Source organism: Drosophila erecta, unplaced genomic scaffold (genome assembly GCF_003286155.1).
Source record: "Drosophila erecta strain 14021-0224.00,06,07 unplaced genomic scaffold, DereRS2 tig00000021-arrow-pilon, whole genome shotgun sequence".
In the NCBI taxonomy this organism is placed as follows: Eukaryota; Metazoa; Arthropoda; class Insecta; order Diptera; family Drosophilidae; genus Drosophila; species Drosophila erecta.
In genome coordinates, this window is record NW_020825198.1 from 21770135 (window position 1) to 21795573 (window position 25439).

Genomic DNA, 25439 nt, shown 5'->3' on the forward strand with positions numbered 1-25439 from the left:
TGTTAAATGGGTAGGCTAATTACAACGCTCGTATGCTCGGGTTATTTTAAAACAATCTCATGCTAGAATTGTCTTTTTTACAGCTCACAAGAATACTATAGTTTGAGTGATTTTAGTGATTAAAAGATTTCTGCAATGCCCCCAGATATTAGGAACCAATATCTATATGTTTCCCATGCGATCAACTCCAATCGCAATCTATCCGAAAAAGACTCACATACAAAATTTAAATATACAAAAGACTTGGGCGACAAACTTGTTTTCTCCATTTTGCGAGCCAAGCAACAAAAAAGCTCTGATGTTTTCTTGGTTTCTCCCAATGTTTATTTACACTGATCGCCGGGCATTAAGTGCCCACCTCCTTGCCACATTAGTCGTCCAATACGAGTTCAAATGGATGCACATGCACAACGAAGCAAACCAGGGCCAACACTCTCGTGGCCAATACACTCAAATGATAACAGTACCGTGTGTAGAGTCAACTGGGGGTAAAAACTGAACAGCCAACAGCCAACCGCATCGACACAATATTCAATGGAAACGAACGAAACGTTTTGAGATCGTGCCGGTGCCAACAGCCAACCACAGAGCAGCACTCAGAAGAAGCGACGCTTTAACATTTCCGGAGAGCGGAGAGTCTCAAGCCGAACTGCAAACGTACAGCAAACATGTTCGAAGCAAGTCGGTACAGTGGTGCACTTGGAAAAAAATGGTAGCTCTTTGCAACAATTATCATGCCCAAACAATCTTTAATAAAAGTTAAGTTCAGAATTATTCTTATTATTAGCATACAATTTGCCTGATAATCGCTAATTTAAGTACCAAACATTATATTGAAAAATCTATTATTTTCATCTTAATAACTTATAAAGAATATGGGAGTATTCAAGTAGGTTTAAAACTTGAAGTTTGGTTGTGGATTTTTGTCTCGAAAGCTTTTGCGTTTTGTGTTATTTCAGAAAGTATAGTAAAAGCAAACAATTTTACTTTCTCACGGAACTTACTTCTCAATAACATCTTTAAAAGTAAACATAACTTAAACTGAGCTACCTTGTAATTAAATTTCTCACGAAAAGAACATAGTTTGGCTGAAAAAGACTCATGCAATTGGTTCGGTTAACAGTTCAGTCAACAGATCTTACCGCATTAACATTTCTGTAAAGCCGGCAGAGCAGAGCATGCGCAGCATTCGTCACAGCAGCTGTTTGCCAAACAGGATTTCCTGCAGCGGCGGCGGCCGATTAACAGTTAAGTTTCGCCGTGCCCTGCCACTGTTGCAAACGCACACACACACTCTTGAGACGCGTGCGCTTTGTTGTCTTGTTGCTGTTGCTGCTGTTGCTGTTCGTGCTGCTGCTGCTGTTCGTGCTGCCGCTGCTGCAGATGCTGCTGCTGCTTCTGCTGGGTAAGATGATCTTTGAGGCCAGGGCCGCGCTGGCAGTCCGAGTCTGTTTGGCGCTCAGAACGACGGCGGCGATTTAGTCTCGGATGGACGCTACGCTACCAAGCACCGTCAGTCAGGCTTTCGCTGCTCTCTCGCTCTCGCAATCGCAGCCGCATTATATCCGACCGATCGCGAAGTTCTTCGGCACTATGTGCGCCACGTGATTGCTGAAGTCTCCTTCGAAAGCCGTCGCTATATCATCAGCAATAATTCGGATTTAAGGTGTCATGTGAAGAGTGTGTTTGATATAATCAGCTGAGTTTCATTCAAATGCACCCAAGTGAGTGAAATAATAAAAAAAAAAAACTTGAAAAATTAACATCTAAAAGGAAACCATATGAAAATAGTGATTTGCTAAAAACATCGAATTTATGCTGTTTTGGAAATATACAATCAGAAAAAGGTAAGGTTTTTTATGCCACAAATCCAACGCTAAGCCCTTAAACAATACAAGCAATATACAAATATAAAAGATTTAATTGAATAAAAATCACTGCATAATTCCATAAATAAGAAGATTATGCCAAATAATGTTGGTATTGAAAAAAAACAAACAGAAGACTTACAAATTAAAAGACAATAAAAATCGCAATTGAAAATATAACACCTACAATTGCGTCTATATACATAATATATTTATCTATTCAATATAAATCCTTAAAAAAGAATAAAAAAATCCTTATTAAAAAGAACAATCCTAATACAAAGCTGCTGCAAAGAAAGTTACCGAATTTCCTTAGCTATCAAAAACCAAGCTTAACTCCCATGAGTTCATACTCACCACTAAGGACGGCCAAGGGGAACCAGAAAAAGTGTAATGGCGAAGACAAAAGAAGCTCATTGACATGCTCATTAATAATGTTATTGCCTTTTGTGCGATAAGTGTCAAGAAATTACTACAATAGGGGCAGAGGATGGACAAGAATAGGAGATATACAAACATTTAATTGTCCAACTGCTGTCGGCAATCAAGCAGAAAAGGGCCAGGGGCAGCCTGGAGCGACTGGATCGTGGATCCTCGATCGCGGAGGATGAAGGATCGAGGATGGAGGATGGGGGATGAAGGAAGGAGGAAGGAGGATCGTAGATCGAGGACCGCGGACTGCGGACTGCGGAAGGAGACAATTCAAACTAGAGCGTGTGACTGCTGAGTGGATTTGCATACTGCGAATGTCCGTCTCCAGCGGCTAGCAGGGCTAATAATAAAGCATATTACGGGCAATTGTCCGCCAGATAGAAGGGATTCGGGTTGAGGAAGGGTTTGGGTTTGAGTTTGGACTTGGACTTGGATTTGGATGCAGATTGTGTCAATGCTCCGGGGTTCAGTGGGCTGTGTGTTCTGCATTCTTGTTCTATTTTGTAGCGGCTTCAAAATATTTGAGACAATCGTGGTTTGCTTGTTTGAACACCTTTTCTCCCTCTGTTGCCTTTATCTGATTTGGCATTGTCCATCATTTTGTTTGCTTTTAAGGACACATTTTTTTTGGAACCTTGTTTATTATTCTTATTGAGAGAAATCCAACGTTCTTCACATTTTTTTCAGCTCTGTCAACAGCGAGTTGATGAGCTTGTTGAGAATGTGGCAGCGACCAACTGATCTGGTTTTTATTGTCTAAGCCGCTCTGAACTTGTCCCCCCGAGTTCATCTACAGATTTCCAGAGATTAAATCCAAACAATCATCCACTTGGCTTGCGATCGATATGTAGTTTCTGTAGCAGTTTAGGTTTCTAATTAATTGTCTGTTTCTGCTCAATGTGTAACATTAATCTTGGCTTAATCGATAAGCCCGACAGCCAAGATCGTTCCTATATTGTGATCTGTTTGGTTCGATATACACTCAGAAATGAACAATGGGGATTCTGTTTTGAAATTTGAAAGGAACCTGCAGAGTCAAATATTTCGAGTTTGCACAACTCTCGACTACTCATTGTTTTCCCACAAACCAAACTGGCCATCCGACCCAAGAATTACATTCACCTTATGCTTGGGCTCGGCTTGAGGACTTTTAATTAGCCCCAGGCATGGGAATTATGTACTCCTCCATGACTTCTGCTACTTCTATTCAGTGAATTGAAGGGGTCCTAAAGATGCGCCAAGAACAAGCCTCTCAAATATGCGGCCGGTTACGTGGATTAGTGGCCTTGGTCTTCGTCGTGATAAAGCTAAAGGATTGAGATGCCGCCTGCGGATAGAGATCTGCAAGTTTATAGCTCAAGCGTGCCGCTCAATTGGATTTCATTCGGGTTTCTCAATAAGGATCGAAATGATTTTTGACTTTTTGTTGTTTATCTACGTTGATCGGGTACAGCGAGATACATAGCAAATTAAAGCACCTCTATGCATATTAAGCGAATAAATACTTATTTCTATGAGCGCTCGGCAACATATTTTCAAAAACTTTCTTTATTTATGAAAGTAGTGCGTAGTCGGAGGTCAATTTCACCCATCTTATGCAATTATAGTTAATTCTCAGATTACGCGTTGTTTATGAATCCATTTCCCCAATACTGATCTTTTTTCTGGCTGAGTGCTAGAGTGCAGTCTGGCTTACCACTCCAGCTCCTCCAGCTCCAGGAACTGCGGTTCTAAGTCGTTGGGACCACGGGACTTTTGTCTGCGATGGAAGATCTCCTCGATGATTTTCCTGCTTTCTTAAAAAGTGCACCGCTGTGCCGAAAATTGTCACGGTTTCGCGGTCGATGGCTCGCTCGCTGTGAAGGTGCAAATTTAATGTTTGCCAATTTAGCAGCGCTCTGCTGTCACCTTTGGTGTCCATTAGCGAGCGTTTATATGCAAAGTGCCGAGCATTGGCAGGCCAGCTTCGGATCTGCCAGTCGGCGGGGTTCGGACGGGGCCAACCATTATCACAGAAGCAGCATCACGTTGTGGCAACACCACCTGCTGGGCGCATTTCTCGGAGCAGCTCCCTACCACTCGCAGCCCTGGTCCGGAAAATGTCCAGACTGGGAAACCTCTGAGGAGCACTTAGGCTGGCTGGCATTGGAAGAGGTCAGGGCAGTTCTGTTCTCAAAAGGGTGATCGAGAATTACCAAGACAGTGATAGGTTAGCCACAAGATTTTTAACACTAACAGTAAGAATTGTAATAACAATAATAATGACAATACTAAATATCATAACAATAAAAATAACAATAATAATAATAAACGGAGTAATAACAACAAAATTTAACAACAAATTTAATTGTTTTTTTAAATTTTTTAAATAAATGTTGTTTTTAAGATTTTTTGGTATAACAGTAATTAAAAATATAACATATCCTTTTTGACGACTAACAAATAAAAATGAAATTAAGTTTTCTACCAATTCTTTTTGAATTGCTTGATCTACTAACCTATCATTAATCTAATTGTATTATCCTAGGCTTTGCACTTATCAATATTATTTACTTATTTCTTAAAGCAGTTTATGTATTTCTGTTTCTTATTTACATATTTGTGGCTTTATTGGACTCCACAAAATAAATATAATCTAGGCTCCTCTTGATGCTTAAACTATAATACTTAACTTTTCTAGTTTATTGTCACTTTTAGTGGGTTGAAGATTTAACGCAATATGCTATCCATCGAAAAGATGTGTAAATTTTGATTTTGAAAGACTGATTTCCGAGATTGATTGACCAAAAGATAAAAGAATGTTAATTTCCCTAAAGAGGTTCCATAAAAATATTAAAAAACGAGCTTTTGCAGCTTCGGTCCTTCGCATGAAAAAGTATATAAATACAGAAAATTATAGAAATTATGAACGAAGAAGTCTGTCTATTGCAGCCCGTATTTCCCCAAAAAGTGGCAGCTAAGGCCTCTATGGAATACTTTATTTGCACACAAATGTGTCTAAGAATTTATATTGTATATCCATGACAAAATTGATACCTCCCTCGGATTCTTCATGCTCATTAAATAGTTGACGCAAGATTTTCGCAGATATTTTATTTGCTCGTCGCCGTATCTTTTCTCGCTTGACCTTAGGCTTTATGGGCTGGCAAAACAAGTCACTGTAGTACATTGCATTAGATGTGTGAAAGAGTCTTCCCGGGAGAAGGGAGAGGGGTTCTCGGGTGGACGAGGAGGGAAGACGAGGGAAGACGAGGTGCAGGGTCTTCTGACATTGCCGCGACCGAAACTTTGATGGTGCAAGCCCAAACCGGTCGCTGCATACCTCAATTTCTATCCACGACCTGTAGCGAAATAAAAAAGCAAAATTGCAAAAAAAAGAATAAAATAAAGAGAAACGCAGTGGGTCATCGGTTATGCATGCTGCTGCTTGCCGCTGCAGTTCTCATTCCTCCTCTGGTGCTTCTTGGCGTGGTTGTTCATGTTCGTGGTTGTTCATATGGCCATGGCCTCGTCTCGATCACAGCTGAGCTGAGCCAGCCAATGGCTGGTCCGCCAGCAGGAACACAATCCAGCGAGAGAGCCTGTGAAAATAGGCACCATCAATAACAAGGACAATCGTGAAGAGGTCGTCGGAGCTGGACTGTTCAATTAGACGCACAGAAACACATTGGATAGGATAGAAGATGCCAAATATTGCTCAATTATTTATGTATTTTGATATTACTTAAATTATGATTTGAAAGAGCGCCCTTACAATGCCAAAGAATTTCAGGGATTTCGTGTTGAAACCCAAATGGTTTTTATTCTATTCTAACAGCATATCCAGAAATGTGTTACATCTGAGGTGAAAGTTAAACTTTTAAGGGCGTGAAAGATGTTATAACTCATCTGGTATCCAAAAGGAAGCAGGTCTTCAATTGTAATCTGAATAGGACCACTAAATTAGAGTTTCGTTGTTGTTGATCGTAAAGTCTCCTTATCCGATATTCATACGTTTTTATATAAAATTTTGGAACCCTATCACGTCGATCCCATATGTAAAGTCTATAAAATGAAATTAAAAGAAATTCTTATTAATGGAAAAGGTTTTATAACTCCCTTCTTATGGATCAAATTTTAAATTCGATAAAAGTTAAACGACTTCATCATATAAGAGCATTAGGAACAATCTGATGATTAATAAGAAATTGGTTTACTTTCGTTATTCTTGGTAATGCTATATGTACATATATTACTGCAATGGACTGTATTACTGCCAGCTTTATTTCTTGTTTGTAAATACCTAGAAAGATTTGAAGGCCCTTAAACTGCAGTTTTATGTAATCCTCTCTATGATAACGACCAAAAAAGTACATAACTTAAATCCTTGCTTAGCCTGAAATAATTTATTATAAGCCTATTAACATAAGCTTCAGTGTAAATTAAACAAGCAAGTACACATATAGAGTAAAATACTTAACTTTTAAGAAATGAGACCAAGGACATGTAAATTGAGTTCAAACTAAAAGTAAAACAAAAACACACTTTATTCGATTTGATACCCACTTAATATAATAATATTAATATTAATAATAATAAATTATTGTTACTATTAATTTCTCCTCAATTTGTTGCAGATGAACCAGCTGTGCAAAGTGTGCGGCGAGCCGGCGGCTGGTTTTCATTTTGGGGCATTTACATGTGAAGGCTGCAAGGTGAGTTCGTTACTATGTGGGAATGGAAACCCAAATCGATATTTTATATAACTCATTTGTGACATTGTGAGAAACTGTTGGGATGCGATTTCGCACATTTCGTAGACAAAATGTGCAAAAAATGATCTCGATTTTGGGCTTTACTTTTACACAAAGCAAAATCGAAAACATTATTACTGTAATTAAAATTCAATTCGGTAAATTAATCGATTTTTAATTGACTATAAGTAGATACGTGTGCGCAGAGGCCACAATACATGGCTCACCTTCAAGTAGCATGGGAAAAAGTGCAAAATTCAGAGCAGTCCGCAGGGGAAGGGTGATGAATCCATATATAGAGCTAGGTAAGCCCCAAGGCGAACACAATTGTGAACTGCAGTCAATCAAATAAAAATTACATGCATATTAGATGAGTCAGCGCAATCGGAAACAAAAGTCCCAGACACCCATCAAACACCACTCAAAGTTGAACTTCAAAATCAACTGAGGGCAAGTTTTCCAACTCCAACGTGAGTTGGCATGGCTCCAAAACAAAGGCAGTCAACTGTAATACGTTAAATGGATCACGAAGAGCTGTTCCTTTATCTTATCTTCACAAGTAGTTGGCCGAATTATTGACGCACATTTTGTAATTGACGCAAGTTCAATGGGCCGAGCACTACATTGGCAGGTGCAAACAGTAGAAAACAATGAAGTAATGAAGATCAAATTGTGAGAGTTGTTAAGTGGATTATCTGATACAGACTTTGTTCAGTTTTAGGCAAGCTATTTGAATGGACTTATAATCGACAAATGAGGTAGCCCAACATATGCTGCAGATAAAATATTTACATATGTAGTTAAAATATTTACTGTGATTTAAATAAGGACATTACGGACCCAACGTGATAAGCTATCCAATGCCCTATCCCTAAAAAATATAAATATAAATAAAACGATTTTTAGGCGTTAGAATGGGTGTACAATTACTTGTGCTGGATCTACGCCTCTAGAATTTCGATGCTAGTCTTAACTTCCTAGCTTTTATAGAACTCCTGGTAACTTGACGTTCATACAGACAGGTTCAGATCGACGCGGCTAGAGATCATGATGATATACATACTTTATAGGGTAACGACTAAACAATAGGAAATATATATAATAGCTAGTCCACATAGATAGATAGTCCATTAGTTCCTTTAAATATAAAGAAAATATACTTATGCACTATGCCTTTCCCTCCGCAGTCCTTTTTCGGTCGAACGTACAACAACATTGCGGCGATAGCAGGATGTAAGCACAACGGAGATTGCGTGATCAACAAGAAGAACCGCACGGCCTGCAAGGCGTGCCGCCTGCGCAAGTGCCTCCTGGTCGGGATGTCCAAGAGTGGCTCCCGCTACGGTCGCCGCTCCAACTGGTTCAAGATCCACTGTCTGCTGCAGGAGCAGCAGACGACGTCGGGCCTCGGACTAGGGAGCTCCTCCGGAAGCGGATCAGGAGGCGGGGTGAGCAGTGCGAGTCTGGAGCAACTGGCGCGATTGCAGCAAGCCAGTAACCAGGCGCGGCAAACCTATCAGGACAAGACCAATCCCTGCATTAAGTCAGCCACGGCGACATCACCCACTATCGAGGGTGCGGCAGTGGGCACAAGAATCGGTGGCGGCGCCTCGCCGTCATTTCTTCAAGCGGCCAAGCTCCACCACCATCATCACCACCAGCGACAGTTAAAGCTCGAGTCCCGCCTCAGCAACACTCCCAGCGATTCAGGAGCATCTTCTGCGGGAGATCCCAACGAAGATGGGGCCACCAGCGTCTTTAGTGGCCAAATCGCAACACCATCCTCAACCAACGCCACCAGCCTACCTAAGCTGGATCTGCGGCATCCGAACTTTCCAGCCACCTCGGAGCCGGATGCGGATATGCAGCGGCAACGCCACCAGGAGCTGCTTGAGATCTTTCGCAGTCACTCGGAGCCGCTGTACAGCTCCTTTGCCCCATTTAGCCATCTGCCACCTGTGCTGCTCGCCGCCGGAGTTCCGCAGCTGCCCATTTTCAAGGATCAGTTTAAGGCTGAGCTGCTGTTTCCGACGACCAGCAGTCCGGAGATCGAAGAGCCGATCGATCTTTCCTTTAGATCACGAGCGGACCCTGCCAGTCCGTTGGCCCACAACTCTAATAGTCCCAGTTTAAGTGAGCCTGCTGCGGCGACCCATTGTTTGGGGGAGTCCCCAAACTTCGTCAAAAAGTCCACGCCTCTTGATCTCACCCTGGTGAGATCCCAAACGTTGACAGGCTGAGATCATCTCGTGATTGCCAGAGAATTCGCTCGAGTGCCAAAACAAATTCGATATCCATAGGCTTAGGTATGTAAAAAGATTTTAATCAACTTGAGAGATAGATGGGTTCCAAGATGATTTGCGGTTACATTACTTTTGTTTGCTAGTAAGTGTATAAATACTTTTGGAAAGTTACAAAAATTCATCGCAGATTATCAAATTATTTAAAAATGGTTCTAAATTCCCACCTACTTGATACATTAACTACAAAAAACATAGTAGCCAACCCATCGATTCAAAAACAATACATATTTTAAAATGCCTAAAGACATTAAACATTTTGGTGCCAGTAAAAATAATGTACAAATATCCATATTATTACACATAACTATAGCTCAATGACAGTAAAAAACCTTAAAATAATTAAGTTTATAAACTCAATATATGTATAATACAATATTTAGCCCAATTTACTTTGCTTAAATTTTCATTGTTTTCTTAACATATTTAGAACTTCTACTTTATAAGAGTAAGATAAGGATTAATAATTTAGAGTGTTGTTCTCGTATTGACTTTTTGTTTGTTTTATTATTTTTAAATTATTTATTTTCTTAGAAAGTTAAGAATATTAAAATGTAAACGAGGAAACAAATAAAAATGTGTAGAAAAGAAGTCTTGTTGTTTTTTCAGAGCTTCAGTATTCGGTCTTCTGTGTTGCTTTGACCTACAAACTTCCAATAAAAATCTGTACATTTCTTCCTCTGGACGCTGACACAAAAAGCTTCATTCCATTGACACATGAGAAAACTTTTCCTGCCCATCTACAGCAGAAATTTGTTCAGTACACAAGTACATTTCAACATATATATATGTATTTTCAATTCAACTGTCAATCCATCTGGGTTTATGTGTATATCCTTCAAGACGGAGCAGAAAGTCCTGGCTAGTCAATGCTTTATTCATTACGTAATAGTGCGGACTGACATATTCCCAAATGTCAGGCTACCTAGATGTTGACTATATAAATGTAATTATGACAGGCCAAGACAGATGACACAAGTGTATAATAGCACAACGATTGAGCACCGACTGGTACGTACGGGGAATAGAGACTAAAACAAATGACTTAGGCAACGAACGAGGGATTTCAGATAGAAAGAATTGTGCATGTAAGTATATCAATAAATGAGTGAATTGACTAAGTTATTGTGCAGAAATAAGTTAGAAATAATAGAAAGTTTATTTAAAAAGCTAAAGCAATGAAATATGCTGTGAACTCAATTAAAACAAATGACTCAGGAAACGAACGAATGTACTGTCCTCGAATCAACAAATAACTTGAAAATTTCGTAGTTCACTCAAGGTTGATGTCATATTGATTATATAGCGGGACTTACAACAAAAAGGCCATCTTATACGGCTGCCGTCTAGCCATCTTTGCTGATTTATACATTTAAACACTTTATTTCACTTACGCTCGGCCATTACTCACACTCCGAGGTGTGCATATATACGAAGACTTAACTCTTGATTGGCTGTGAAACTCTCGAACGGCAATTCACACGTCTATCCGATAGGTATACGTCTACATCGGTGTGTTCGGGAGAGTATCTTTGGGAACACGCCCCCCGAGAGCAGCGCAAAGTGAGATACAAAGCTGAATAATCGCACGACACACGCACAATTAGCCGCGCAAACAGTAGCTGCTAAGCAGAAATAATACCCCCAGCGAATTCCAAGTGGATCCAAGGCAGGGGGATCAAAATGGGAGACTGGAGATCGTGAGCAGAAACATCGACTCGCGTGCTCAATATGCTTTTAAAATGCATTTATGCACGGTGATGGGGAATGGTGCGCCGAGATACAAGTACCCACTGCTGTAGATGCTTGTTGCAGATACTTTCGCAATGAGTTTTATTTGTGTCGCCGATAGAGCTCTACCGATCAAAGAAAAGCCCCTGGCATGAAGGGATAAAGATAAGGTAAACGAAATTCAGCACAGCGTCTTAGATCGCCCAAAAACCATAGACCACCCAATTTATGTAATACAATACCTGCTCCAATAATAATCATAACATTTGACTCGATTTACGACGGCAGAACTGGGAGCATTCAATAAAATGAAAAAAATAAATAAATCTATGGCACAGGGAGAAAATGAAATCAGTTTACAATCCGATACAGGCTCAGCGGGCGAACATTTACAAACAATGAAATTCAATGCAATAATTCAAGATTCAATTGAATTTTAAGTACGCCCAGCGCCGAGCTTCCTTTTGTATCCGTAACTAGAAACTGACGATAAGCTGAGGCCAACCGACTGTCAGTCAGTCAGTCAGTCATTCAGTCAGTCAAGCAGTCAGTCAGTCCCACCGACGGCAATCCATCTCATCCCCGATCGTCGGTCTGTGTGTCTTTTCGCCTGTGTGTCGCGCACGCGCATACACCTCTCTCTGAGCCAGTTAGCTCTGTAAGAGGGAATTGGCCCCAAAACCGAGTCAGTTATTGGTATCTGCTAAGCTGTGATAGTGGGCTACACATTTGCGGGCTGAGTCCTAAGAACTGTCCTAAGAAGTGCTGAAATTGCTGAAGACGAAAGCCCTGCAGTTTGCAGATTTTGAAATAAAACATTAATGATTAGGCCGTATTTTAAATTATTTTAATTTCGTTTTTTTATTTTTAATTTCGTTATATGCGCCGAGAATGAAAATATCATATTAATAACTTTTTGATTTATTTATTTAATCTATTAATTCTATTATCATTTATTCTATTTATTCTATTTCACTTAACACACTTTCATATCATTTCTATCTTATTTAAATAAATAAGTTGAACTTTCTCAATTCCATGATGATAATAGCTAAATCGAAAAAAATGTTGTTTAAGTTGTCTACTAAGGGGTATACACGTATCTAATGTTATGGAAATAAATGTATTTATTATTAGGTCTTTAATTTGTTGCTAATTTGTTTTAAGATGCCAAATGGAGATGCTCTGCAAGATCCGTTTGACAGCATAAAGCCCGCTCTTTACCTTGACGCTGCAAGATCGCAGAAAGATCACCAACAACACTGTAGAAGAAGAAGAGTTCAGAGTCGTCAATAAAAATTAATTGCTATTTTATTGCCACAGAAGCAGCTCCTGCATACAAAGTACTCGATGTGCTTTACACTCGAATGCTCTTCAGTCTTGGGAGATACCAAACAATTGAATGGCTTTTGGTAGCTCAAATAAATAAAAAAATTAAGGCTTTCAAGCGTTTCTGGGGGTGCGGACATGGAAGCAACATTCTGGATCTAAAATTAACATAAAATTGCTTCCAATGTTGCGAACAGCCAACTAATCCATAACTAATACCATAACTAATCGGGAAATTATATGGAAAATAAGGAGAAGGCAATCAAAAAAGTGCATAATACAGAATTAATTTAATACATTTCCCCTATCTTCCCCTATTAAAATAAAAGTAAACTAGATAATTTATTTCTCAGTGAAAATAATAATCGAATATGTATTTGACAACGATTAGACAATTAAAACTATTTTTACTTTATCTTGCATAATAAAATAGTTGCGGAATAAAGGATAGTCTTAACACTGTTAAGGAAACCTTTGCTCATAATCTTATTTTTAATATGTAAAGATCTTATTTATGAAACTAAACCCGAAAAACTGGTCTATACCGAATTAGAAAACTTTTTGAATAAAACAACTAATTTATTATTCCTAGAAAATAAAATGTATTACAATATTTACTAAAGTTAAAATAAAAAATAACATTAGATAAGTTGTATGGAAACTAAGAGACTAGTTTCCGTAGAAATGGCTGTTGATACTGATCAAGAATATATTTACTTCGCGAACGCGTCCATATCAGACTAAAATCAATATATCTTCTGAAAGGGTATACAAGAAAAGAACGCTATAGTTGATTACCTCCAAGTGTACCCTACTTAAGATAAATAACACTAAAATAATTAAAATACCATAATAGTATGTAAATGTAAAACTATTTTAAAAATTATGGTCATAAAAAATCATATTTTTTTATTACTAAAAATAAAGGTAGTTATATCAATGTAAGAACATCTGCCTTTATTTTCATTGACTTTTGAATTTAATTTTTATCTAGCTTAAATATATGTTATACCCATTACTTGTAAGTTTAATGGGTATATTTTATGTCTTGAAATATTTTAAATTTATAACATAATGCTTTAATATTGTAGTCATTTATATTTGAAAAATGACTTTAAATTAAATAAGCTTGATACAAAAGTTATTTTCGATTTATATTTAAATAATTATTTTAGAATTGAAAATTATACCCGAAATGTAGTACAAGGATTACTTTTAATTTTTTAAGGCCATCTATTTCCTCAGTTTTTTCTGGTTTGTAATGAAATCCAAGACGAGGTCGTGTTTGTTGTACGTGTTGTACGAATCACCCTAATATTTTTCAAAATCTGCTGGTATTTTTTTTTCGCCCTGCAATTGGTAACACCATGCCTGGTGTCTGAGTTTTGACTTCGCCATAAATTTGCCGGCAGCTGTGCAAAATGTATCCTGTGAGCTCTCAGAAGAGGTCATGGACGTTCGCCAACGAGGGCCAGCTCATGGACTTCCGCGTAGAGCAGAACAGCAAGTACATCGAGTCGCACGAGGAGGAGGCGCAGGGTCTCGACCTTAAAGAGCACTTCCTTACGCCCGCGGAGGAGCGCCTGTTGCTGAAGCAGTACGAGATCTACCTCTTCGACTTCTGCCGCCGCTTCGATCCGCCGATGCCCAAGTGCGTGGTGGGCACGGCCTTCCACTACTTCAAGCGGTTCTATCTGAACAACACCCCCATGGACTATCATCCCAAGGAGATTCTGTAAGAAAGAGATTCTGTAGGCAAACAGTCGGTTTATGCCTCTTAAAATCATCAGTATACATCTATGAAACCGCTTACAACATTACCGGAAAACAGAAACATTTAAAAAATGTACCTATATACGTTTTCAGAGCCACATGCGTGTTTGTTGCCTGCAAAGTGGAGGAATTCAACGTGTCCATCAACCAGTTCGTCAACAACATCAAGGGCGACAGGAATAAGGCCACAGACATAGTGTTATCCAATGAATTACTGCTGATTGGACAGCTCAACTACTACCTCACCATACACAATCCGTTCAGACCCATCGAGGGGCTTCTAATAGATATAAAAGTGTGATATATATTTACATTTATATTTCAGATCGTTAACATTTCGTTTTGTTTTAGACTCGCAGCAATATGCAACATCCTGAGCGTCTGCGGCCACATATTGATAGTTTTATCGATTCCACATTCTACTCGGATGCCTGTCTTTTGCATACGCCCTCGCAAATCGCATTAGCTGCCGTCCTCCACGCTGCCAGCAGAGAACAAGAGAATCTTGATAGCTATGTGACGGATCTTCTTTTTGTCTCCGCCAGGGAGAAGCTACCCGGCCTCATAGATGCCGTGAGAAGTAAGTTTGTCCTGTGAAATAGCGCACCCTGCTCTACATCTCCTTTCCTTCACAGAAATTCGAATAATGGTGAAGCAATATCAGCAGCCCGATCGGGATAAAGTTAAGGCCATTGAGAAGAAGTTGGATAAGTGCCGCAATCAAGCAAATAATCCTGACAGCGAACTGTAAGATGGCCTAATTAGTTCATGCATTCTGTATTTAATAGCGTTTTTATTTTAAAAGCTATAAGGAGCGCCTACGCCGATTGTACACCGACGAGGATGACATGCCTGCCGAAGATGCCTCATTCCACATTGCAGACGTGAGCTCGGATACATCTGCTATGAACATAAGCCAATAGCCTACACAATATTTATTTGAATGATAGAAAGATGTACTTCTAAGTGGATTTCATCGATATTAAAGCATTTTGTAATTTACCATTGTTTGATTGTTAAAATTTATGTATTTGGTTATTTATGCATAGTTTAAAAAACAAAGTTAGTGTCACAACACCAGTTTGGAGTAAATAATTATTTAGCCTAATTATCGCGGCGGTGTATAAGTCTATTAAAATTTAAAAAAGTATTTAACTTAAACAATTTAAGCAAGGCTTTCCCAAACCCCTTTTTTAAAAATCCGCTAAACGCTGATTGGGAATTTTTCGTTCGTGGTCAACGGCCACACTGCGCAAAAAGAAAAACAAGATTAGTGGATCCAGTCACAACAAATAACAAAAAGAATTCGAAATGCACGATTTTTTGCCGTCCCTGGATGTTCTCTTCCTTGGACTACCGGGTCACTACTCGGTAGCTCTGATCACGCTTCTCTTGTGCGTTTTGATTGCTTTCTACTTCGCCAATATATTCAAGGACAAGGGCGTGGGTGTTTTTGCCGGAAGAAGTGGACATGTCCTGGAATGTTTCGGTATTTTATCTTTTGCAGGAACTGGAGGACGAAGGTTTGGGGGACGACGAGCCACGCGATGAAAATGATTCCGAGTCGAAGGAGACTCCACAAGGAGAGGAAACTGACGACGACGAGGCCTACGAAGAGAACTCCACCGACAGCGAAGTGGAGCCTATCGCGGAACAGCTGCCCGGGCACAACTACAACCACCTGATGGGCCAACTCAAAGCCAAGAGGCTCCAGCACAAGATGGAGAAGACTCTGACTCCCAGCCAAATCGAGGAGGAGCGACGAATAGAGCGGGAGCAGCTGGCGGCTATCTTTGAGCTCCTGCGCAAACAAGAGGTGGAATTAAATCTCCAGGACCGCATTAGCGACCAGGATCTCAAGCAGCAGGTGCGGCTCTATCGCTGAAGTGGTGGCAAGCGTACCTGACTTTTAAGAATTGTGTGATCTATAAGTTAAATGTTTAAAATCCCAGGCTTTGCTGTTGCCCACTTAGTACGGGTAAAGTCTTTAGTCAAAAGCTATCACAATTGCATGTAAATTATATGTATTAAAAAATGACTCTGTGTATTCTGTGAGTGAGTTCCTGGTATAATTCATATCTGATTTATCAAAGTTTTGTAGTAAGTGCCAGTTCGGATCTTAAAGTATGTTGAAATCAGTTTTCGAATTAAGAATATATATTTTTACATGTTAAATGTTAGATTTGCTAAAAGTCAAGATTAGAAAACATTTTACATAATATAAACATGGCATGATCTTAGCATTAAACATAATTAGTTGCCAAATTCGTTGGTTAGATAAAAATTGTATTTATAAAGCTTTAGTGTAATTACTGGATTTATTTGTTTAATAAAGAATGTAAAGCTGTGTTAATATGTAATATAAATACTTAAATTTAAATCAATTGGGGCCAGAACCATTTTCTGCTCATTTCTTAACCGACGGTAATATTTTTTATCTGTTTGCTGATATTTTGTAAAACTATTGACTGCGACTTGTTTTTTGTCTTTTTTGAAAATAATTGTATCAACAAATAGTTTCCATCAACACACCTTCGATTGGATCAGTCGAAATGCCTAGCGCTTCAGTTCCAAAATCGTTAGTACTAAAATGTTTTTAAATTCACGTGGAGCAGAAAATTTGTTGGAGTTCTAAATACGTTCGGTTTGGTTTGGTTGATGTTTAAACGTGTCGTTGTGGCGCCAATACCCATGCATGTTTACTATCGCTTATCGATACACCGCGTACACGGCAACCGTGTGTGACCAAATCAAGCACACAATCGTTGACCAACACTGACTGCACAGCAGCAACAACAAAAACACAAGCAACAACACCGACGTGCGTGTTCCTGTGTGTGTGTGCGTGTGAGATTGGAAGACAATGGCTGCAGCTGCGGATCTGGTTGTTCCTACCCTTGCCAGTGAGTATAATCCGGATGCAATCCCCACCAGGTGGTCCCTGAGGTGCCGTCGCCGTCTTGGAACATCGAATGCGGCCACTTTTTTCGCCCGGGTAGCGGAAAAATGTGAAAAACCGGGCGACCTCGTGTTTCCATCTGCTAATCGGGGCCACCTCTCGATTCTTCTCCACAGTTCGTTCTAGCGTGGCCGTGGAAGTGTGGTCCTCGGCGGGCTCCAAGCAGCCCTTCGAGCACAAGCCCCACCTGCCACGCGAGGAGACGAAGAGCTCACGCTCGATCTGCTTCAGCCCCGACGGCCGGTACTTCGCCTACTCCAACGGTCAGGAAGTCAAGGTGCTCCAGGCCAGCCGGGACAGCGCAGCCAGCTGGCCGGCCAAGTGCGTCCTGCCCAGGCCGAAGGCCTTCTACCTCCAATTCTCGCCACGTGGCAGCTACCTGTGCACCTGGGAGCACTATGCCATCACTAAGGACCGGCCGGAAGGGTCGCCCAATCTGCTCGTCTACGATGTGGCCACCGGCGTCGAAGTGTTCGCCATCGTCCAGAAGAACCAAACAGACTGGCAGCCCTCCTGGTCGGCGGATGAGTCCATATTCGCTCTGGTAGTCGGCGGCGAGGCACTCTTTTATGACCTCGGCGAGGGTGCCGATAAGGGATTCGCCTCCACATCGCGCAAGATAGGAGGCAGTCGGGGCGGTATGCTGTCGCTGGGCCCCGGTAACTGTCCCCCGTTCCTTGCCTTTTACACGCCGGGTGCCAAGGGCGCTCCGTCCATGTGCAAGCTCTACAAGTACCCGGCGCTTGGCCAAAACCAGACCGTAGCCTGCAAGAGCTTCTTCCAGGCGGATCGCGTCGAAATGTTGTGGAACAAGCGGGGCAGCGGACTGCTCCTCCTAACCAGCACGGAAGTGGATAAGAGCGGTGCCTCTTACTACGGCAACCAGGCGGTGCACTTCATGGCCACCAAGGGCGACACCTGCTCAGTGCCCCTCTCTAAGGAGGGACCGGTGCACTGTGTCAAGTGGAGTCCCAAGGCAACCGAGTTTGTAGTCGTATATGGCTACATGCCCTCCAAGGCGGCTCTCTACAACCTTAAGTGCGATGTGGTCTTTGACTTTGGTGAGGGACCACGGAACTGTGCCTACTTCAATCCGTTTGGCAACCTCATAGTTCTCGCCGGCTTCGGCAATCTGCCTGGAGCCGTCGAGGTGTGGGATGTGACCAAACGCGAGAAGCTGGCTAACCTCAAGTGTGCCGACACCACGGTCTTTGAGTGGCATCCCAATGGCGAGTGGTTCGTCACGGCCACCACCGCACCTAGACTCCGCATTAGCAATGGGTAAGTGGATCCACCCAAATGAGTATACTAATATAAACGTAACTATCTCACAGGTTCAAGGTGTACCACTACTCCGGGGCTCTGCTCCACGAGACTATGTGGCCCAACGGTCAGGAATTGCTGGGAATTGAGTGGCAGCAGTTTGCGGATAAGACGTTCAGCGAGCCCAAGATTACCAAGGCCAAGCACGAGGGCATCAAGTCCAGCCAGCCAGAGGCCAGCAAGAAGGCTTACACACCGCCCCATCTGCGCTTGTTGAAGGAGGGCAAGAATCCGGAAAAGTATCTGCCCCAGCCGAGTATTCCCGGACTGGCCCCGGCGGCAGCAGCAGGTAATGCGACGCGGAAGTTTTGGCACAGGCAGTACGACCTGGATAATCCCATTATGCGGCGAGGCGAGCAGGTCCAGTGCCAGCTGGTGGCGGCGAACGGCGCGGAAAGACCACCGTCTACCGGGTCCTCGACCAGCCGCCACAATCGGCGCTATCGACCCTACCAGCACAAACGCTACTAGGCTCAAAACTCACGCAGCTTGTCAGCTCCTCTCACCCCTTCCACACACATTTTGTATTAGCATGCCATTAGGATTAGGGATTGCGCGGCCGTAAGTAGGTTCGGCTGTGTGTTTGCTAATTGCTGTTTGCATTTCTATTCGGCCTGCAGGTGGTGCCAATGGTAACAAGAGGAACAACAAGAACAAGCAGCGAAGCGCTAAGAAGGATGTTAACGTTGTAAATGGCGGCGATGCGGATTCTGTCCCGACTGAGGTGACCGAGCACGGTGCTCCGGTTGCTCGTCAGTCACCCGTTTTCGTGGCTGCAGAGGAGCGGAGGCAGCAGCCCACTCCCAGACAGAAATACCAGCCGGATAACGCTGCCGATTCGCCACCGATTCCTCATGGACAGGGACAGCCCAACGGCCAAAACATCAGCGATAAGGAGCGAAAAATTCGCAGCGTCGCCAAGAAGCTGTCGGACATTAAGAAGCTGAAGGTCCGACGCAGCCAGGGCGAGAACCTAGAGCTGAACCAACTGAATAAGATTAAGATGGAAGCACAGTACCTGGATGAGCTCAAGGCTCTTAAGCAGTCTGCCTAGGAGGACGTTGATGGCGCTGACAATGACGACGGCGGCGAGAATTCTGAGAGATGCGAGGAGTAATTGCTCTTGTGATTGTGATACACTACCTCTTCTCAGCTCCACTCCATTTTCACCTGCTGTCCGTCCCCTTCCTGCTGTTTTACGCTCAATTTGTGGCCCATTTGCCGCAACAAGTTTCAAGTTAAAACATTTTTCTACTATTGTGATTTCCTAATTATTTTCGGCAAAACGTACAGTAACTCCCGTAAACAACAAATTTATGTACCAAATTGTGCTACCAAGTAATAAAGATGTTTCCACCAAAATCCACGGATTACTGCTCCCAATTCGACTTCTTCTTGATGAACTTTTCTTGTCCGTTCTCCTGGACGGCCACATAGTATCCCAGACTCTCGTACTTGTACCTCATATACGCGATGTAACCGAAGACCCCGGCAAACGCGGTCAGTCCCAGGCCCATGATAATCTTGTTCTGAAAACGATTATTATATACAATTCTAGAATTCGTTTAAATCCAATCGAACTTCAAATAAAACCGCACCGGCTTCGTGTACAACTCGAAGTTGATCAGCCGGAAGACTCCGGTGCTTCGCATAGATCGGATGCCATCGCCAGGGCCCTGTTGCTTTCCCTCGCTCATCCTGGTCGCGTTCTCCTCTTAACTGCTTTTGAATTTATTGCACAATAATATTGCATATATAAACATGTGAAAGGACTGAAGCGTTCTAACAGTGTGACCCTCGAACTGCAAAATACCTTCTATGTGAGACACATGAAGATTACCCCTGATGTGCGACTTTGGTTCCCTTTTAAGCGCAGAAAAAATATTTCAACGTCCAAAATCTTTACTCTGTTATCTAAGCTACTTACAATCCATTTACAAAAATGAAGGGAGCTTCGAAGGCTACCAATCCAGTTAAAATGCAAGCTGTTTTTATTTATAATAAATAATAAACAGCAAAAATCAGTTTACCTCCATACATTTTGAAACATCCATCTATGAAAATACTATTTACCTAAAAAGTAATACAACAAAAAGTAGGAACATTTAGAAGACCCACCTGTTGAATATTTTGTAACAGCTGACTGTTGGTTATTCGCAGTGAAGTGATTTCATTTCGGAAAACTGTTTTAAATGTTTATGGGATTAACAAAATGCCTTTAAGTCATGCGCTATATTTTAATTCACTGGAAGACTCCGATGAAGATGAGGACTTCATTAAGTCGAGGCATTCCTCGAAAGCCCAGGCTATACCAAACCAAACCCAACTTCCTAGAGGATATAAAAGATGATGAGTTTATAGCTTTATTTCGAGTTTCAAAAGCCACTTGTTCAAGGCTTTTACAAAAAAATAGGAAAAAAGATGAAGCATCCAACATTTGGGTTACTTCAAGACGAACCCCTTTTGACGCAGTGAATCTGCCTAGGCACCACGTCCCAAGTCCCGACGACAAGTTGCTCCTGGCCATGAGGTTCTACGCCTGCGGAAACTTGGCTGCCGTGGACTTCCGCATATCCTCTACATGTCGGGCGGTGGAGGAAGTTTCGCTTCACATTGCGGCCCTGTCCAGAGAATACATCAAGATCGGAGGGCACGATGAAGTCGTAGAGCAATTCCAAAGGATCTCCAAGTTTCCAAATGTGATGGGGGTTGTCGGCTGCACACACATTCGGCTCAAGCCACCGAGGCAGAGCCAAGACGATGCCTATGGCAACCGCGAGGAATTCGTGTCAATGAACATCCAGGCTGTCTCGAATGCGCATTTTATAATCCAAGATATCGTTGCACGGTGGCCTGGTTCAACCCAAAAGATCACTATCTTTGACAACAGTCGATTAACATCCCGGTGGGAAGGCGGCGAATTTGAAGACAACTCGGCATACAATGCCATCTCCAAATGTTTTGAGGTCTGGAGGTAGAGGTGTCCCGTCCTATTCCTTGGAATGCGCATCCCTATTGATACGGCGAATTGTAATCGTTGCATGTGCGGTCCTTCACAACATAGCAATCCAGGAAAAGGACCTATTACCTCACGCTCCTGTGGATATGGACATTCCTTTCGAATTTTTTGACGATGGCGATGTCCAAGCTCAAACCACCGATGAAACTCATAGAAACAACATAATTAGTAAATACTTTGAGAGCTTATGTACATTTTGAGAATTTTGACACTATTAATCTAGACCAACACTGTGATAATTACAGCTCATGAATCCTTTGGAGAGTCCTGCAACTAATAAAAACGTTAAACAGTTATTTGACTTACATTAAGCGTTAGCGTACATTAAGTTTCATTTTCTTTTCAGCGATTTCCAAGTAGAGGAGCTCCTGTTTCGCACTTAGAGTTTCCATTTCCTTCAAATGCTTTTCCTGTGCTCTGATGTTTTCCTGTTCATAAAAATGTCGCTGTGCTCTGACCAGGCGTAGCTTCTCTTCATGAAAAAGTCTGCCGGCATGACGCCTTAACCTTCCAGTTGGGCCTCTGGGCGTTGCAGTTAATTCCGCCTTCAAGTGGAGGGGATTACTATAAGTGGAAGCCTCGTTTTCATTGGAGTTTTCCCCCGTGAACTCGATGATGTCCCCAATTGATTCCGCCTTCCAGTCATCTATTATAACTGGAAACTAATTAAGTTTAGCTAGGCTAAGGACAGTCAGGATCCTTACTTACAGTCACTGTCTGAGTTTTCGCCACCCGTATCATCGTCCCCCAGGATCTCCCTCAGCTTTTCGGAAATCGATGGAGTTTTTGGTGGGTGTCCGTACGGAAGCCCGGCTCCCAGCTTCTTCTTCAAGCTCTCATATTTGGCCCTCAAGCTATGTCCACTGCGCTTAACTCCCGATCTGCTGGAGTAGGCGACTGCCAGGTCATCCCACGCCCGTTCCTTCTCCTTCCAGGTCACCGCATCACATTTCTTATTTTCGAAGATCTTGCGGTGCTCCGCCGCCATAGTGATGAGCAGAAATTCCTCCTCCGTGGAAAAATTTTGACCTCGCTTAAATTTGTTTCTTTGGCTGTTCATTTTCACGATTGTAGATTCAGTAATGGTTTCGTGTGCGCTGGTGTCTATCTGAATTCAAATACGCTTTTAAGCCCGAGATGGCCAAAAATACTTTTTGTCTGCAGATTAGATATCCATAGAAGCAGGGGTTGCGCGATCGCTTACACTTTGGTTTTTGGTAAAACAACAAGAGGCCTTCCTAACTACAAGCTGTACCTTACATTTATTATACCTGCCAGTTAAATTAAAACAGATGTTACGAAGTTGCCAATCCAAAATTAGGGGTATTCCCGCCAGCTAGCTATTTCATAGCTATAAATGTTTAATTATCGGTAACCAAATTAAATTGGTTCCACGTTTCCGTCACCTTAAGTGGTCGGTAAAATTACTAGGTTGGTTTATAAGAAATTTGACGCTAGTACCTTTTTTAAATTATGTATATCTTTCGAATACTTAAAACTCTTAAAATGAATTTCTTATATTTTAAATATTTATAATATTAATTTTTTATTTGAAGATAAAACAAAGGGTCTGTCGAATTACTTTTGAACCTTTTGTCAAATTCTTGAAAATTATCGTTTTTTTAATAGTTATATTATTACTTTTGTTATCTGAAGGTTAAATCAAAGGATCAATTAAATTATATATAATAATAATTGACACTTACAAGACCCAAAAGATTTAATACCACGGAATATCAATTTTTAAGCGTTTTGCCTTAATACGTATAGCTAACAAGTATTCTTATGGGGTCTATGTTAAACACCACGTTATCGGTGCTCTTCGTTACTACGTGGACTACAGTCTAAATGATACTCTATCATGCATTAGGAACAAACACGGGAATCCGCATGGGGCATGAAACTTTGAAATCCATTTTGGCTTTTTTTTTGTGCAACATATATTTTAATAATAAATTATTGAATAAATCTACGTTTGTATATTTACATATTTTGAGGTCAGTGAAATTCAAATTGGTAGCCGCGGTCCACAAAGCTTAGACCCCGTTCAGAGTCGACAGGAAAGTCGGCGGTGAAAACAATATATCCTCGATATTCCAAAGAGCTTTTAAGGTTCTGAAATGACTTAATTGATTAGACATAAATAGAGCGATATTAAGAGGTAAATAGTAACCGCTCGATCCACATAGTCCTCAAAGCCACTAAGGTCGTAGTAGAGCTTCAGAGGTGGCGACCGTCTAACTCCTGGCTTCTGTTTGTACGGCTCCCGCCGCTTAAGAATACTCAAGGCGCGTGGTAAAAATGTTGGCGTCAGATTTCGGCAGTAGGACACGTCGAGATGTTCCAATCTTGGACAGAGTTCCACGAATTCTAAGAGAATTTCGTCGCTCAGGTCATTCCAGTTGCGCAGGCAGAGCAGCTGCAGGTCTGTCATACAGGTGTAGCGCTTTAGGTAGTCTGCCGAATGCGTCCAGCTGCAAATGGCCAGGCGCTTCAGGCTGCGATGCGTCCAGATGGGCAGCTTCTCATCCCAACCCGGTTCCAGTGGCATATAGTACCCGTCAACGGCAAAGCCCACTATATCCCTGGCCTTGAAATCCATGATCTCGTAGAACTCGCTGACCTCGCGGATCTTGTGGTCATAGCTGTCCGGACTGACCAGCGGGGGGATATGCCACTCGTTGTCCAGAAGAACCACCAGTTTCTTGAGGGAGGGTAGCTCCAGAACCGCGGGTAGAATTGGTTTCAAGGTGGCCAGATTGAGCTTAAGATCAGTGAGGTTCTTTAAGCTCCGTAGGCAGTTTCCCAGCTGAAGTTTACTGATCATATCATACGTCCTAATGTCCAGGACTCTAAGATCATGCAGCTTGCTGTAAGGCAAGCGCAAAATGAGTTGCGAAAAATTAGGCAGCTGACGATTACTACTTACCGGCACACCTCGTCCAGGTACTTCTGCTGCAGCTCAAACGCCTTGTGTTGGTCTTCGTAGAGGTGGAGCTCCTGCAGGTGCTGGAAATTGGACAGGTACCGCCCGTCGATGGGCGTGGTGAGGCGCAACTTTCGCAAGCCAGGCAACAGCTGGGCCAGCTTGCGGATGCTCCGGTTCGTGGGATAGCAATCGACGTCGTCCGAGTCGTAGTAGAAGCTGGTCACCAAGGGCAGCTCCACAATGTGCATTTCATCTAGATCCTTCAGTATAGAGCACAGGCAGCTGCTCCCGCTTATCTCTCTGATGTACGGACGCATCTGGCTTAGGAAGTACACCAGGTCTTCATGGTTGGGCAACAGTACCCGCCATTTCTCCAGATCCAGTTGCTCGTATACACGGCTGGTTCGCCACTTGGCCAGACAAATGGACTGCAGTCGCTGGCAAGCCCTTGCAAAGGACACTTCCGACGGTAAGTCCTGCAAGCGTTCGAAAATCTCGGCCAGACAGTCGTCGTTCAGCTGCAGAATCTGGGATACCGGCTCGTCAGCCATGGTCCCGAGACGCGATTCTCGCTGCCGAATCTGGATTCAAGGACTGGTGAAATAGCCGGAGCGAGGAATAGTTTGCTGCCTGCGGTCGGTTTTCTGGATTGTTCCAAGCAGGTCAACTCAATTGAATAACAAACAAAAATAAATTTCTGTGCTCCCCCAGTGTGACCATCTCTTGATCCCCTAAATATCTTGCACAAAGAACGTACAACTTCGTTTTATTCATTTTATTTTCGTCCGGCTTGGGAATAGGAATTAATACAGCACATTTCCAATAATCTTAAAATTTATATACATAAGAATGTAAAAAGCAACAAATAATTTTGGTAATTCTAGTTCTGTCTAACGCAGCGTTGCGTTATTTCCCAATTCAACATTTTCATTTATCTATGTCGGCACGGTATTAATAAATGTTTACATTTATTTACTCTCATTTTTGAGTTTTCTTTGAAAAAAATACCCATTGTATTGACAGTGTTGAGGAACGCTCGAAGG

General features: G+C 42.0%; 8 protein-coding genes across 11 annotated transcripts; 5 read left to right on the plus strand and 3 right to left on the minus strand.

The window, feature by feature from the left end:
• Nucleotides 1-1387: 1387 nt before the first annotated feature.
• Nucleotides 1388-9553, plus strand: LOC6544061 (protein embryonic gonad). Its single transcript, XM_015158674.2, has 3 exons — nt 1388-1847; nt 6917-6994; nt 8221-9553. Exons 2-3 carry the CDS (start codon nt 6917-6919, stop codon nt 9271-9273), a joined length of 1131 nt encoding a protein of 376 aa, XP_015014160.1. The 5' UTR covers nt 1388-1847; the 3' UTR covers nt 9274-9553.
• Nucleotides 9554-13731: 4178 nt separating this feature from the next.
• On the plus strand, nt 13732-15168 carry LOC6544062 (cyclin-H). The gene is made up of 5 exons (XM_001973655.3): nt 13732-14128; nt 14260-14461; nt 14518-14746; nt 14802-14913; nt 14972-15168. The coding sequence occupies exons 1-5, from the start codon at nt 13815-13817 to the stop codon at nt 15087-15089; spliced, it is 975 nt and encodes a 324-aa protein (XP_001973691.1). The 5' UTR covers nt 13732-13814; the 3' UTR covers nt 15090-15168.
• A 209-nt stretch (nt 15169-15377) lies between these two features.
• On the plus strand, nt 15378-16204 carry LOC6544063 (matrix-remodeling-associated protein 7). Its single transcript, XM_001973656.3, has 2 exons — nt 15378-15609; nt 15674-16204. Exons 1-2 carry the CDS (start codon nt 15478-15480, stop codon nt 16049-16051), a joined length of 510 nt encoding a protein of 169 aa, XP_001973692.1. The 5' UTR covers nt 15378-15477; the 3' UTR covers nt 16052-16204.
• A 527-nt stretch (nt 16205-16731) lies between these two features.
• On the plus strand, nt 16732-19831 carry LOC6544064 (eukaryotic translation initiation factor 2A). 2 transcript variants are annotated; one of them, XR_001448577.2, is made up of 4 exons: nt 16732-17069; nt 17242-18406; nt 18460-19009; nt 19069-19135. XR_001448577.2 is itself a non-coding variant. In XM_001973657.3 (4 exons), exons 1-4 carry the CDS (start codon nt 17030-17032, stop codon nt 19500-19502), a joined length of 1917 nt encoding a protein of 638 aa, XP_001973693.1. In that variant the 5' UTR covers nt 16743-17029; the 3' UTR covers nt 19503-19831. The 2 variants fall into 2 exon arrangements, 1 of the variants encoding a protein (XP_001973693.1); XM_001973657.3 differs by having other exon boundaries at nt 16743-17069; nt 18460-18737; nt 19069-19831.
• On the minus strand, nt 19704-20314 carry LOC6544065 (small integral membrane protein 8). The gene is made up of 2 exons (XM_001973658.3): nt 20047-20314; nt 19704-19977 (listed from the first exon to the last, which is right to left on the minus strand). Exons 1-2 carry the CDS (start codon nt 20143-20145, stop codon nt 19819-19821), a joined length of 258 nt encoding a protein of 85 aa, XP_001973694.1. The 5' UTR covers nt 20146-20314; the 3' UTR covers nt 19704-19818.
• On the plus strand, nt 20305-21512 carry LOC6544066 (putative nuclease HARBI1). The gene has a single exon (XM_001973659.2). The coding sequence runs from the start codon at nt 20674-20676 to the stop codon at nt 21424-21426; it is 753 nt and encodes a 250-aa protein (XP_001973695.2). The 5' UTR covers nt 20305-20673; the 3' UTR covers nt 21427-21512.
• Nucleotides 21513-21640: 128 nt separating this feature from the next.
• On the minus strand, nt 21641-22787 carry LOC113563881. Of its 3 annotated transcripts, none has more exons than XM_026976698.1 (3): nt 22176-22787; nt 21791-22122; nt 21641-21734 (listed from the first exon to the last, which is right to left on the minus strand). In XM_026976698.1, exons 1-3 carry the CDS (start codon nt 22525-22527, stop codon nt 21714-21716), a joined length of 705 nt encoding a protein of 234 aa, XP_026832499.1. In that variant the 5' UTR covers nt 22528-22787; the 3' UTR covers nt 21641-21713. The 3 variants fall into 3 exon arrangements, with proteins under 3 accessions (XP_026832499.1, XP_026832498.1, XP_026832500.1); XM_026976697.1 differs by having other exon boundaries at nt 21641-21740; XM_026976699.1 differs by having other exon boundaries at nt 21641-21740; nt 21791-22129; nt 22176-22219.
• A 608-nt stretch (nt 22788-23395) lies between these two features.
• Nucleotides 23396-25322, minus strand: LOC6543685. The gene is made up of 3 exons (XM_001973661.3): nt 24397-25322; nt 23641-24337; nt 23396-23582 (listed from the first exon to the last, which is right to left on the minus strand). Exons 1-3 carry the CDS (start codon nt 24945-24947, stop codon nt 23466-23468), a joined length of 1365 nt encoding a protein of 454 aa, XP_001973697.1. The 5' UTR covers nt 24948-25322; the 3' UTR covers nt 23396-23465.
• Nucleotides 25323-25439: the final 117 nt, after the last annotated feature.

What these genes read in the sequence shown, in the direction of transcription:
- LOC113563881 (XM_026976697.1), bottom strand. Translation starts at nt 22,527, where the DNA reads ATGAACAGCCAAAGAAACAAATTTAAGCGAGGTCAAAATTTTTCCACG. An exon ending in CGAAAACTCAGACAGTGACT is followed by an intron (nt 22,123 to 22,175) that starts GTAAGTAAGGAT and finishes ATTAGTTTCCAG; the next exon opens with TTATAATAGATGACTGGAAG. An exon ending in AAAAGAAAATGAAACTTAAT is followed by an intron (nt 21,741 to 21,790) that starts GTACGCTAACGC and finishes CGTTTTTATTAG; the next exon opens with TTGCAGGACTCTCCAAAGGA.
- LOC6543685 (XM_001973661.3), bottom strand. Translation starts at nt 24,947, where the DNA reads ATGGCTGACGAGCCGGTATCCCAGATTCTGCAGCTGAACGACGACTGT. An exon ending in TACCTGGACGAGGTGTGCCG is followed by an intron (nt 24,338 to 24,396) that starts GTAAGTAGTAAT and finishes CTTGCCTTACAG; the next exon opens with CAAGCTGCATGATCTTAGAG. An exon ending in AGGACTATGTGGATCGAGCG is followed by an intron (nt 23,583 to 23,640) that starts GTTACTATTTAC and finishes AAGTCATTTCAG; the next exon opens with AACCTTAAAAGCTCTTTGGA.
- LOC6544064 (XM_001973657.3), top strand. Translation starts at nt 17,030, where the DNA reads ATGGCTGCAGCTGCGGATCTGGTTGTTCCTACCCTTGCCA. An exon ending in GGTTGTTCCTACCCTTGCCA is followed by an intron (nt 17,070 to 17,241) that starts GTGAGTATAATC and finishes TCTTCTCCACAG; the next exon opens with TTCGTTCTAGCGTGGCCGTG. An exon ending in AGACTCCGCATTAGCAATGG is followed by an intron (nt 18,407 to 18,459) that starts GTAAGTGGATCC and finishes ACTATCTCACAG; the next exon opens with GTTCAAGGTGTACCACTACT.
- LOC6544062 (XM_001973655.3), top strand. Translation starts at nt 13,815, where the DNA reads ATGTATCCTGTGAGCTCTCAGAAGAGGTCATGGACGTTCGCCAACGAG. An exon ending in GGCTTCTAATAGATATAAAA is followed by an intron (nt 14,462 to 14,517) that starts GTGTGATATATA and finishes GTTTTGTTTTAG; the next exon opens with ACTCGCAGCAATATGCAACA. An exon ending in AATAATCCTGACAGCGAACT is followed by an intron (nt 14,914 to 14,971) that starts GTAAGATGGCCT and finishes TTATTTTAAAAG; the next exon opens with CTATAAGGAGCGCCTACGCC.
- LOC6544066 (XM_001973659.2), top strand. Translation starts at nt 20,674, where the DNA reads ATGCGCTATATTTTAATTCACTGGAAGACTCCGATGAAGATGAGGACT.
- LOC6544065 (XM_001973658.3), bottom strand. Translation starts at nt 20,145, where the DNA reads ATGAGCGAGGGAAAGCAACAGGGCCCTGGCGATGGCATCCGATCTATG. An exon ending in TCGAGTTGTACACGAAGCCG is followed by an intron (nt 19,978 to 20,046) that starts GTGCGGTTTTAT and finishes AATCGTTTTCAG; the next exon opens with AACAAGATTATCATGGGCCT.
- LOC6544063 (XM_001973656.3), top strand. Translation starts at nt 15,478, where the DNA reads ATGCACGATTTTTTGCCGTCCCTGGATGTTCTCTTCCTTGGACTACCG. An exon ending in ATATATTCAAGGACAAGGGC is followed by an intron (nt 15,610 to 15,673) that starts GTGGGTGTTTTT and finishes TATCTTTTGCAG; the next exon opens with GAACTGGAGGACGAAGGTTT.
- LOC6544061 (XM_015158674.2), top strand. Translation starts at nt 6,917, where the DNA reads ATGAACCAGCTGTGCAAAGTGTGCGGCGAGCCGGCGGCTGGTTTTCAT. An exon ending in TTACATGTGAAGGCTGCAAG is followed by an intron (nt 6,995 to 8,220) that starts GTGAGTTCGTTA and finishes TTCCCTCCGCAG; the next exon opens with TCCTTTTTCGGTCGAACGTA.